This window comes from Bolinopsis microptera, chromosome 1, assembly GCF_026151205.1.
Source record: "Bolinopsis microptera isolate Bmic1 chromosome 1, MBARI_Bmic_1.0, whole genome shotgun sequence".
NCBI classification, from domain to species: Eukaryota; Metazoa; Ctenophora; class Tentaculata; order Lobata; family Bolinopsidae; genus Bolinopsis; species Bolinopsis microptera.
Window position 1 is genome coordinate 13,543,831 of NC_087072.1, and position 13,692 is coordinate 13,557,522.

The window sequence follows — 13,692 nt, forward strand, 5'->3', positions numbered from 1 at the left end:
AATAGGCAGATTGTATAGATGATGTAAAATATCAGATAAGATAAGATAAGAGATACGATAAGAGAGTTGAACTAGAGTTACAAACCGGTTTGGCGGTGTTGGGTAGAGTGGAAAGATTGAACAGCTTCTGAGCGATGATTCTGTTAACTTCATTATCAGTCTCACAAGTTAACAGAACTGCCATGTGTTTCTCTAACAACCCCCCTGCCTTGTCTCGGATCTGTTGGGGATATTGCAGATAGTGGAGGGTAGAAGGGCCAGTTAATTGTGATTTTAGCATGTTTTGTAAGCCTCTTTTTTGGGAACTTTTAAACACTGAACCTACTAGAGAGCTACAACCTGACCTCAACCCACCAATGTTAGCATCAAAACATCTTAATTTCGCAAATCACCAAAGAAGTTGGTTGCTATGGGCGATAATGCAAAACAACTCGACGAAATTGTACATAGTTTAGCGTCAATCCATTGAATAACCAACGGTGTATTTACTGCTCCAGCGATAATGTTGACATTGTGGTGTGTTATTTCAAATTCAATAATAACTACAACATGGTAATCCAGAGGATTATAGCAGCAAACTAACCACTTGAAGTTTGCTGACAGTCAGGTTCACCACACAAACCAGCCACCGAGCGAGGAAACCTAACTGACAGGCTGTTTTAGGGGCGGTCAGTAACATCTTGTCCAGTAATCTCAGTATCTCCTTGTGTACTGCTACATCGTCCTTTAGAGCCTGAAATGTGCAGTTTTAGAGGGACGGTTATTATATTCATTGTATTGAGATTACAATGAAATGGTTTCAAGTAACTTTAAGGTATCTTCTTAGTCGAAGTCGAGTGACATCTAAACTTTGTCTATTCCAAGAGGCTTGAGTCTTCTCCAAGAAGATCAATGAGTACAATATATTCGAATTGAAATTGCCATGACCCAATGCTCTTGCAACTGCTAGACTACCTCTTGTTGTATAGTTGTATAATAAGCATCTTCGGACTGTAGCAGTGGTATATTAGTCTTTCAGAGTACCCAGACACAGACCCCATTAGAGGATTTATTCTATACAATCTAATAAATCCTTATCTAGGCCTTGAAAACGTCACGTACATCTTGTAATAACTAGACTAGAAGTGCACCCAACCAATCCTTACATTTACCATGTCCAATTAAATACTAGATGGTCCGTTCAAATTGGGCAGTTTTGTTGATTTACTACCTAAAAGAAAGACACCTGCAACGCTAAACAGGTTGTATGTGTCAGCAATATATGCAATAGTTTCGTGGAATGACAGCCGACTAGTTACTTCATCAGCAAGGGAAGACGTCAGCTCATTTCAAGAGTTATTCAAATATAACGGTTTTGTAATGTGTTGTTCTTGAAGAGTTTGGGCATCATGATTCGGTTTTTGGTATTGTTGCAGTTTGTTGGCTATCAAGTGGAGAGCTTAACCTTTTCTGCAGGTAAGAAAGCTCAGGATAAAATAATGGAGATATTTTATTACTATCTAATCAAAAGTTAGCATGGAACATCTAGGTACTTTGAATGTGTTTGGAGCTTAAATTGTATGCTCGCCTATCTCCGAATTAGTTTAAAGATCAAGACATCATGTAGATATGACACTTTCTGTTTTAGTGAGAAGAGTAGTTGCAGCCGAACAGAGCACCACATTTGTAGAGAACGGTTACACCCACAAAGCTGAATACTGCTGCAATAAAAGGATATCTCATCCTTACTGGTCAGAAACACTCAGTAAGTACCGTTAGTGGGGGGGGGGGGGGCAACTAAATCGATATGTGTGTTTGTAATTGAGGGCTAGAAATTAAATGGGCTTTACTTAGCCACGCAATTTGTCCACGGGACTGCCACCCCGAAATAAAGATTTAGAAAAATATTAGACCGAGCCACCCCTTAATCAAAGCTATTTGTGTTAAATATAACTTTTTAAATCACTTTCAGGAGCTACAGAAACAGTGCCTCAATTCCTGGTAATGGACTACGGTAGAACTTATAAGTTCACACAAATAAATATAATCCTGCTAAGTCTGGACTCATATCAATATATGGAGACGTACATGGTGAGCTATATGGACGGAGTTGAGATATCACTCCTGGATAAAGATGGTAACACGGTTCACTACTGTGATAATCTACAAACAGATAGTAGTAGGTTTGGGAAAATGGAAAATCAGATCTATGCGATTGATTGTCACTCCGCAGAGGGGAGGAAAGTGATGTTCGAGACGAATAAAGATTCACCGTTAAAGAGAGCAATACTTGTCGTCGATACTTGGGCACAAGTAGAGATAATATTTCCAGGTACTGTAGAATAGGAAGGGGGTGACGTTGGGGGGCGGGGGGATCATACACTTAGTACCGTACGTGACGTTGGGGGGGGGGGGGGGGATTTGCAACTCAACAAAAAATACCTAGAATACTAAATGTAATATGTTCAGTGATGCTTTAACTTAACAAAAACCTTGCATACCGCAATGTGAATACTGAATAGTAATTTAAGGTAACAGATTATTTTACTAGATTCTAATCTAGTAAAATATCAGATCATGGAGTAAGCCCGTGGGGAGCAGAGCTTACTTCTACAGCTGAGACAGACGAAGGAATCAAATACATCTCTAAATACTGTTTCGATGGAAAACTAAATTCGCCTTATTGGGCGCAAACAAATGGTTAGTATGGTAGTTGATAATTAATAATGATTCAACTTTTTTATTGATATGAAAAATAAGTCGTTACGACCGTGATTGTGGTGCTTTGAAAGCATTTTGTCTTGATTGAAGATTTGAGAAGTTTAAATTTGTATTTTCAGCGGTGGGAACAGAGTATGGAAAGCATTTTCAGTACCTGATTGTTGACTACGGAGACAAATTCATCTTCAACTATATCGTTTTCATCCTGGCTAACACCGACACTATGTACAAAAGCACAGCCTTCAACGAAGAAACCATCAAGGAATCAATAAGATCGATGGCATACACCACCATTTACATACTCGACGATCAATACGACCAAGTCCATCAGTGTGATATACCAGAGGTTCAAACACAGAGTTTAGCAATAGAAGACCAAACGTACACAGTAAGTTGCGGAGGAGAGGTCGGGAGATTGATAAAGTTTGTGACAGTTACAAATGGACAAAGTATACTGATTGTGGAGACTTGGGCTCAGATTGCAACGCCTCCTACGCCTCTGCCAATAGGTTACTTTATTAAATTAATTAAAAAAGCAAATTAATATAACGTTTTAAGTAATTTTTAATGTAAAGTAATTTTACATTGATAACGAAGAAAAACATTTTCCATCATTCATGTTGACCATATTATAGCAAATGCAGTGCCAAATATTGTTCACTGCATCCACAATCAAGGTATAAAACCTTCGTCATTATACAGTTTCGTCATTATATAACCTAAAGGTGTGGCAATAGTCAAGAAGTGAGATCAGGAATTAATGAGTGTGATACTCCGCATGCAATCCAATATCTGATATCAGATACAACATCACTGTTCTTACCTCAGATATCAGAACATATTTGTCATCTTCAGATCTCTGTGATTAGAACTTGCCTTTATTGATATCTCATTGATTATGGACCCACACTCTTTATTTTTAAAGATTTATTATCTTGAACTTTGAACTTAATTTGGACATTAAAGCATTAAGAGTTGATGGAAAAATGAAGGAAGTTGAAAACTGAAATTAATAAAATTAAAAAACATCCAGGGTCTGGGGAAGAGAGATAAGGTATTAATCCTACAGAAAGTTTTTCAATATCTTCTTATAAAGACATAATTTGGACATTAAGAATCTGATTCTATATAAAAAAGTTACTATAATTTAAACCTTTATAGCATTAAAATAGTACTAGACTTAAAATGATACTGGTACCAGAATTTACTCTGCTGCAGGGATGTGACGAGAACCAGTGCAGATTCTACGGTAATTGATCTGGTCCCCAACTAATAGAATTCTTACCAGGTACTCCTCGATTATCACGTGTTTTGTATTAGCGAATGATCTGACAACTAGTCAGAAGTTATTCTCCGAACCAGCGAATGGACCGGTGAACGCAGTGGTTGCCCCAAGAAACAGTCTGTTCTTATAATTATATGATATATAATAGTTACAAACCTTGTCGTTACAGGGTAGGTCTCTAGTATGGTAATTTCTAAACTTTTAGCAATCAGAATTATAACAAGACAATTAGACTGAGACCCACTGCGCAGGATGATTTTTGCACCTGACAATTCTATTATAAGCCACCTGTTTTAATCTGGAGAATAACATCTTTGTTTTACAACTTTACTGAGCCGCTTAGGGTGGAACGAGTTTCAATTGCTCCCTCAGCTGATTTGAAAACATTTTAAATTCGTTTACTAGGTTTGGACTTTTTGAGATGAAACTGTTTTGCTTTCATAGCGTCTTGTTGATTGTTTACTGTGCGGAGTCACTTGGTTCAGGTATTTTCTATCTTTTGAGAAAATTAAAAGTTACCACCACTTCTATTCACGTTCTTTAACAAGACTTTTTACTTTGATATTTTTGCCTTAAATTAATTTTAGAGTTGTCAATTTATAAACATTAAATATTAGCTGTTGTTTAAACTTCACATATCACTTTCTGAACTAAATTCTCGCCGCAGTCACTTACGAGATCACTCAACTGACAAAAGATACACAAGTTAATGGTGACGGAGGTCGAAACGACTACTTCTTCACGATTCAAGGAACTTTAGGGCGCACACGAGAGTTTCCTTGTACAGCCAACCGTGGTCGTGGTGCTAACAGCACTTGCTCTAATATAATAGAGGACGATGCTGACATTGGTGTTTATACTGGCTTGAAGATAAGAAACGGCGGGAGTAACTCTTGGGCGTGCAAGAAGATCTACATGAAAATAAACGGGGTAGTCCAGAGGACAGCTAAATGTGCTACAGTCGATGATTACCAATATCTGATGGTTGAAGTCTCTGGTCGGGATAAGGTATGCTAAAACTTTGTTCACTTCAAACGGATCTGGAAGATTGTAAACAAATTCGGCTTCATTTTAATTACTGACTGGTAGGTCCAAAAGTAGATCCACTATCAAAACTTCCCCTTATCAGAATTGCACGAGACTTCCGTTAAGATGGGGAAGTATGTCCGGCTCAACTTCTCTACCAGTAAAGTACGGTGAAGTAGTTGGGAACTTAACCTGCTTGGATCCAACTCATACTAACAAGGGAGCACAGTCAGTAACCTGTGTTGGAGATAACATGGTCATAATGCCAGCAGATATTGATAAACCTAGCTGCCCTAAAGGTTTGCAGAGAGTTTAGATTGTGTTATTTTCGGAGTATGTTTTGATTTTTACCTCTTTGATTTCAGAAAATTTAACTTCAATGTTTAAAATCTCAGGAATATTATTTATTATCCAGGCATAAAACGTTCAGTATCTGCCACCCAAAGCAGTACATACCAGAGAGAAGAGAATAAAGATATAGTTCACAAAGCAGAATTTTGTTGTGATGGCAACTTCAAATTCCCTTCGTGGTCAGAGACAACTCGTAAGTAGCCAAGGCAGAGCCTGTAACTGTCCCAAGCCAGCAGTAATTCGAGAATTCGGACTATAAATTATTTTAAAAAGCGCCAATATTATAATCATTTATTTTCAGATATTAGAAGTAACAGTCGCAGCCCAGAATTCCTGAATATGGACTACGGTGCGACCTTACACTTCAAAAGCATCGCATTTGTGTTGATGAACAAGGAATCCTTCCAATGGGCCGCAGATTATATGATTAGTTTCATGGATGGAACAAAGATAACCCTGCTGGATTATGAAAATAACGAGATATTTGTAGCGAGTGAAAGGTTAACTGTTAAGACAAAGATAGACACAATAGCAGATCAGACTTACAGGATAGGGTTAGGAGGACAGATAGGAAGAAAAGTCAAATTTCAAACAGACGAGACCAACCCTGCTGGAAGATGCATATTGGTGGTAGAATCTTGGGCAGAGGTCGAAGAGGAAACAGATTATGGTTGGTAAATTGTTTATAAATTTTATAACTTCGAGGCATAATTATACAGGCATAATTATACAGGGTCACAAAAGGAATACACAGGATATTAGGTCATGCTTCACAAGCTGGAACAACAACAAGGTAAAATGTAAAGGTATTATATCTGAGAAGTGAGAACAAAATAAGAAATTGTATTTAAAATGAAAAACTTAACGAAGATATCGAGTAAAATCAAATTATTTAAAAAAAAAAAAGTTTTTACTGACGAGGAAATTATTTGGTATACCTTGTGTTTGACTAAATCGCAAATTAGGGCCATCACATCCTCGGCCAAATCCTTCAAAGCTTCCGCCTCCTTGACATTAGCCACCGCCCACACACACTTAATAGCTATCTGCTTATTGTACGAGGATAATCTTGTAGATTTAACCATCAACTCCACCGTGGTCTTAACGTTCATATGCCTGAGTGATTGTTTGTTGTAATATAATGGTACTGTAAAGAACATAATGTACATTGTATAAACAGCTCTCAGGCGTCTCATCTTCATATTATTTTTAAAGAAATATCAAAAGATGCAGATATTTTATTTAACAAAATAGAGCTATAGAGATATTTTAAGTTAGTGTTAAATAGGCTGCTGACCTGGCAAGTTGTGGTCTAGCGACACAGTAACCGACAGCAAGGACAACAGCACATCTTAACTCCATGTCAGGAGACATGACGTCACTTTTAAAGTGCTTGTCAAAGTCCACGCTCTTAAGTACTGTTTCCAGATAGTCACGCAACGGACTCTCGTTGTTTGCAATGCTGAAGAAAAAGTTAAAGTTTTAAAACTTAAATTAATAATGTTATACTGTGTGCTCATAATGCATTTAGTGAACACTGTTCTTTTACCTTTTAATATTATAATCTACATTAGCGATTATATAATGCTAGGGATTTTAAAATATGCCATTTTCAGGGAATTTCATCTTTAACCTAAAGTTACAGAGATTTGGTAATCGTACTGTAGTGCGACACGTACTCTAGTGCGACACGTACTCTAGTGCGAAGTCCGACAAAAACACCCTCTGTCGCACTAGGGTACGTGTCGCACTCTACTGCGACAAAATATCCTGACTTATTTCCAAGTTCAGGTCACATCTGACATCCTATCCTTCTTATGGACCATTAAGTGATTCGTCGGGTCGGTTCACGTCACTTATTTCGAAGTGATCTTGCGAATACGATTCGTCGGTTCACATTACGTGTTTCGAAGTGATCCACTGATCACAATTCCTTTCCTTCGGGTCAGTTCAAGCCACGTATGCAGTTTGTGATCCACCGAGTAACTCGTAAGCAGCATATGATCCTCATTCCTATCACACGCATCGTATGAAGGTATATCTCCGATTTGGATAACAAGTTCATATGCTTGGGCCATATATAAGGTCACGATGATTCTACCAAAGCATCGAACAACATCAACATGTCTTCTTCAATCACCTTCATTCCTGGACGCACTACTGGTTCAAGAAACGTTATCCACGACGGATACCGCTACTGCCTGGATAAGAAGCGCGACGACAGGACCTACTGGCGATGCACTGAGAAGATCTGCTCCGGACGTCTCAGTCTGATGAACGACACTACTGTGACCAGTACGAAGACCCATTCCCACCCTCCTACTCCTGCGCAGCTCTTCACCAAGAGAGGATGCTTCTTCCACCACAAGCAAGCACTTTGGAGGAAGATGCAGCAACATGACCTAGTCCCGGAATACAACGCAGAGAACTCAGCAGTACGGAAGTACTTTCAGATGATCGGTGCCATTGCCTTCGTGGACCTTGGAGACGTACTGGATACCTGGACGCAGCTGAAAGCAACCCTTCCCCCGGAGATGGATTCCTTTGCTGACTAAATTTTTATTGAATAGGTAAAGTGTTTTGTCGCACTTTAGTTCGTGTCGCACTACAGTCCAGGTAGCGCACTGTAGTGCGACAGTGTCGGCCTTGAAAATTCTCTGTCGCACTAGGGTACGTGTCGCACTACGATCCAGGTAGCGTACTCTACTGCGACAGTGTCGATCTTGGAGGTTTCGCACTAGGGTACATGTCGCACTAGAGTACGTGTCGCACTACAGTACGTGAACCCAGAGATTTGACGGTGCTTTTGTTATCGAAGTGGATGAGCAGCCTGCTAGTCTCAACAGCCGAAAAAATATGCGAGGATTCAAGTTGCGGTACTACGAGGAGGTAATCACAACATACGACGACTCACACGCGGCACCATGACGACGACTCACACGCGGCACCATGACGACGTACCACGTGCGGCACCATGACGACGTACCACGTGACTTGTCAGCTCTTATAAGTACGGACTTGTTTTTACTCAGTGAGTTTTATGAAATAATTTTAAATCGTACTTAGCGACATGTTTCCAGAACTCCTTGTGTTTCGCAGTAGGTGCCTGATGCAGATCAGCCACCAGCTGTTGGAAGACGGTCTCTGATATCATTGGGACGAGATTCTTGTTATCATGATATCAAGAAATGCATCTAGTGATGCAGTACAGAATCACATCTAAGCTGAGCAATAAGTTGAGAGTTAGATAATTATACAGATTGTTATTACCGCAATTATTGAACATTTTATAATTTTAGGAACTAAAAGATTCGTAACCTATAATATAACATAGTTGAAGTAGATTTAACGACACAATGATTATATTAATAATGAGATGTGTTTGAAGATGTTTTACGTTTTGATTAATATGAAAAAGGCTAGTAAATTTATGTTTATTGAGCATTATATAATATTAACAAAAATTGATATACAGCAAGTTTCACAATTACAAATACATGTATCAATTTGATAAAACACCCAAACTTGGAAATTTTTAGGTAGTTGGAAAACATTCATATTTTCTGTCAAAAATTTAAGGAACGTGCACCATGGGGCTAGTCCCTGGCGTTTTCTAATTGTTGCACTGATTATATCTTCAACAGAAGATGTCCTACTCATTACACAATTTGCTATCACTAAACAAAGAGAAAAAAATTAAATATTACTAAGAAATAAATTTGATAACAGTTCATAAAATTATAGAACTAAGCACAATAACAAGTTATTTCAGACAGTTTGTAGTTTGCAGTTTGTCGTATTATGGTATTGTAGTCATGAAGTTTTCTTAACAAAAGAAAATGTGACATTAGGATCAGATTGATGGGAATGTTGCCAACTCATAAGTTCCATTATTCCATGATTGAAAGAAACTTCTTCTTCATCTTCCAGTGCCATGTTCTCCTTTTCCTGATCCCCTGATTTTTCGGCTTTTGCCTCAGATGGTCTGCAAGAATATAACATTAAAAATATGTTTCATGTTAAAAATATCAATTAAATACCTTGTTAGAACTTGGATCAAAGGAAATAGTTGCTATTTTGAAACGGGTAACTTCTGGTTTATAACGGAAAATAGGCACAACTCAAAACACCCTATTTAGTAATTTAGATAATTATATTGTATTGTTTACTAACCTGTAGTTACCATGGCAATCACACTTGAGAAGCCGGTGTGTAGTAGACACAGTCTCAAAGTCATAAGAGAAGATATCTTTCAGATCAGCTTGAGTAAAACTACACTGTTCCTCACCCTTATCAACAACACAAGTGCTCAGACCTTGCTTCCTTATCTGATAAATTATAAAACTGAGAACATGGTATTTCAAACTAGTGCAAGTTGTAACCATGTTATTAAATAAGGCCTCAAGTTATTCTGATTAAAAACCAAAGAATCAAAGAGAAGAACGTCTATTTTAAATTACCTGTCGTTGGAATATTTTCTCCTCGATTGTTCCGGTAGTCAAAAGTCTATAAATAGTAACATTCTTCCTTTGTCCATCTCTCCAAACCCTGGCCATAGCTTGCTGGTCATTTGCAGGGTTCCAGTCGATATCATAGAGTATAACAACATTCCCACCAATCAGGTTCAGACCAACTCCTCCAGCTTTACTGCTCAGCAGAAACACCATCCTCCTACAAAGTGCAAGTGACATTGTTACATTATTAGATTACTAGTCGATCTGTATTATCTACCGTTAAAATAATGATCTGCAGTTCAAGAGACAGTGAAAATTTAGAGATTGGGAAAATGAGGCATGTGTCATGATATTACGCTTTGAGAAGAATTTAAGTGTTAAATAAACTAACTTGTCGTGCTTGGAGTTGAAAAGATCGACCATGTTTTGTCGTTTAGATTGAGGCGTTTTACCGTCCAGTCTGTGATATTCCAGTCCCAGACTATCACAAAGGTATCCAAGCACGTCTAGCGTCTGAAATGAACAAATTCAATACCATCATTAAATCAAAAAGGAAATGTAATTAACGATGACGTAAGCTATGGTCAACTACATGAAACGCTACATCATGTAGCGGCTAGATGACACAGAAAGAGCTCTACAGCTGGACACCTCTTACCTGGGTATAGTTTGAGACCAAAACAACCTTGTTCCCCAGTTTGGTCTGCTTGATGATAAGAGTTGATGTAACAATTAGTTTACTGCTGTCAGATACCTTCACATCTTTAACTCCTTCTACTTCTTCTTCAACCAAACAAGGGTGGTTACATAACTTCTTTAACGTGCAAATCAGCTGAATAGTCGGGGTTATAGTCGGGGTTATTAAGATTATTTATTGAGAAGAAATAGAGACTGAATATTTTTTTAATTTAAACTAAGTACATACAAAAAACTAAGTACTAAATAGACTCGTGCTATAGCTTTTATTGACTTAATGTTATTTTCATAGTATTCAAACAAGGGAATGTTTTTACAGTACCTTCAGAATATCCGAGCTGGCGATTCCGTGTAAGTAGGTTTTGTTAAGTGTATCCATGTATTTCTCCTGCAAGGAGGCACTAGCTCTGCAGAATAGGATACATTCTTCTTTTGGAGGAAGGTACTTTTCATTTATTTTACTCGATCTGAAATTAGTTGGATATTATTGTATGGAAAATTTTAGTCAGTACAACGTTTTAGAGATGTCATGACAAAGTTTTAGAGAAGTATATAAATTTGAGTTTCTAGCTGTTTTATAATTTTAAATTCTTGTCGGGATTTAGAGATTCTAACATTGAATAAAACATACCGCCTGAGAATGAATTTGGATGTTATCTTAGAGAGTTCTTGAGAGCGACTTTTGCCAAGTGAAACCTCACTATTGCTAGCTGTCGGTAAAAGGGATGTTTGAATGGGGTCTGCGTAAACATTGTTGAATGCTCTGGGACTACCGAGGATTCCAGGATTTACAAATGAGGCCAAGGTGTAGAACTCCTGGAAATTGAGATGTTGAAATTAATAAGTTGTTTCTAAATAATGTTGGTAAGTTGACACGATAATTATTATTGGTCGTACTAACAACTCGTAAACACATTTTAACAAAAATCCACAACTCAAATGCCTGTAATTGACTGTTATACCGCACATGACATAACAGTTTTACCTTCAAGTTATTCTGAACTGGAGTGCCTGTCAAAACCACCCGACGTTTACAAGGTAACTGACAGAGAGCTTCTCCAATTTTAGCAGCCACGTTCTTCAGTCTGTGCCCTTCATCACAAACTATAAGACCCCAGTCTATCTTTAATATCTCAGCTATACTCTTCCTAAACATTTCGTAACTGATGACCAACACAGAGTACAGTGGGGAAGCAGCAAAATCCTGAACATTGCTCTCACCAGCCGTTAAACCCCACACTTTCACTCTCTCCTCTCCAAGCCATTTCTTAAACTCGTTCTTCCAATTTGTTACCAGAGAGCTTGGTGTGATTACAAGGCATTTCTTGCAGATTGGTATTCCCAAAGGGCCTTGTTTCAGCAACGTCCAGACAAGTCCAATGCATTGCAGTGTCTTCCCTAAACCCATGTCGTCAGCAAGAATAGCTCCAGAACCAGCTGTATCCTGCCCCATGACACATTGAAATAAAAATCGTACACCCTCAATTTGATGAGGTCTCATCTTTTCAGCCAAATATGGATCTAAAACAATAGCCACTGCTTTTTCTGTTTCTCCTGATAACACAATGGCAGTAGGACAGTTTGGATCATAGCGAGATGTAGGTTTTTGTTTTGTTGATTCTTGAATTGAGGAGTTGCTCAATTTTTGAGGGCACATAAATCCTTTCGAACTACTTGATTGCTTGATCTTTGTTAATGGTACTGAAGAAAGAGTAGAAAAACATGTTCCAGCATTGAAGGTATCAGCAGAAATTTCCTCATCAACCATTACTTCTTTGCCCCCAATAATTAGAGTTGATCCATTAGTGATGGCCTCTAAATCAACCTTTTTACACTGAGACTTCTTGCCAAGAAACTTATTGTCCTCATCGCGAAGTTCTGCCGAGGATGCCCCAACAATAAGGATCCCGTCACCATCCCAGGTTTTATGCTTCTTTTTTGAAAATCTGACAAGGGTAAAATAATATCTTATAACTTCTAACATAACTAATATCTTAAAGTTTTGATGAGTATATATTTATAACTGCATGAAATAGCCAAAAATAGCCCACATATTGAGCTTGTGATCCAATTTTAATTCCATTACTTTAATGAGTTCACTTAGATCGCAATGTCTTGCAATCAGCACAGATATTGACAATATTACAACTTACTTCGTGAACATAGCCTTGTAAAATTTCTTGGTTTCTGAGCTTGTACATGAGTCATTGCTTTTGATAGTAAGAGGCTCTGATTTGAAACTAGGAGCAAACTTTTTCACTAAGGAAGCAGATGGTGTTGATGTTGAGGGTGGTTTTAGGTTTTTAGTATGATTGATAACTTCAGTTGTTTTCACGATAGGAGCTTGAAACTTGGTAACAGGAATTGGTTGACTTGACTGCTGCTTATTAGTTTCTGTGTTCTCCTTATCGCAGGTGGGAGCATTGAGGTAGACCTCAGCATCTTTAAGCTCCCGCAATGGCAACTGAATAGGGCTGGATTTCTTGCTGTTGGATAACATTGGGCTGCTGAATTTGATTCGCTTCCCTGGCCCTCCATTCTTGAAGGAAGGGGCGGCGGATCTGCGCATAATCAGGCATTGGCTGTAGATATTTCGGCAATGTTAGTTATATTAATTAACTATTTTTTACACCACAATTACATAACTAATTATTTTGAACATCACAAGAGTAATTTCAACTGGAAGTATTTTGCTCACACGTGCACTAGGGTTGCCATTATCGGTACACAATTTTTTATCTCGATAATCGATAATTTTTTCAAAATTATCGCGATAATATCGGTTATTGGCGATAAATTTGGCAATATAATTGAAGTAATATTTATATATGCACTCTGCATACTTGAATTATGCTCATTAAATGCTATGTTACATCTTGTGATCTTGTGCTGATTGCCTTGTTAAATAATCAATTGCAATATTGCCCTTTTATTTAACAAGCCCATATTTCATAGACGAAATATGTTCTTAAAGGTTTATTGCTTCCAGCAAAAAAAATTTTAAAAAAATCAGCACATGCACGCCGTATTTCTTTGATAGTGTCAGTTTCCTGCCTGTTAGCTGTGAACAGTCCTATCTCCCGAGCAAAGCTATCTGTCCTTGCTACCGTGGTCGAATCGCTGCCCTAATGTTGGTCTTATAATTATTTTGTCAGCGGGATAGGATTGGAATCTGGCATC

The 13,692-nt window shown here is 38.0% G+C and overlaps 1 protein-coding gene across 1 annotated transcript; it reads right to left on the reverse strand.

The window, feature by feature from the left end:
* Nucleotides 1-8,789: 8,789 nt before the first annotated feature.
* Nucleotides 8,790-12,409, reverse strand: LOC134818341 (DNA repair and recombination protein RAD54B-like). Its single transcript, XM_063827855.1, has 8 exons — nt 11,498-12,409; nt 11,144-11,328; nt 10,835-10,979; nt 10,475-10,648; nt 10,208-10,329; nt 9,823-10,033; nt 9,536-9,690; nt 8,790-9,347 (listed from the first exon to the last, which is right to left on the reverse strand). Exons 1-8 carry the CDS (start codon nt 12,278-12,280, stop codon nt 9,176-9,178), a joined length of 1,947 nt encoding a protein of 648 aa, XP_063683925.1. The 5' UTR covers nt 12,281-12,409; the 3' UTR covers nt 8,790-9,175.
* Nucleotides 12,410-13,692: the final 1,283 nt, after the last annotated feature.

Bases quoted from the DNA above. Each gene is read 5' to 3' on its own strand.
- LOC134818341 (XM_063827855.1), bottom strand. From the start codon at position 12,280: ATGGTTGATGAGGAAATTTCTGCTGATACCTTCAATGCTGGAACATGT. The intron at 11,329-11,497 runs GTAAAACTGTTA...CTCAATTTCCAG, and splicing joins CAGTTCAGAATAACTTGAAG to GAGTTCTACACCTTGGCCTC. The intron at 9,691-9,822 runs GTAATTTAAAAT...ATAATTTATCAG, and splicing joins AGAAAATATTCCAACGACAG to ATAAGGAAGCAAGGTCTGAG.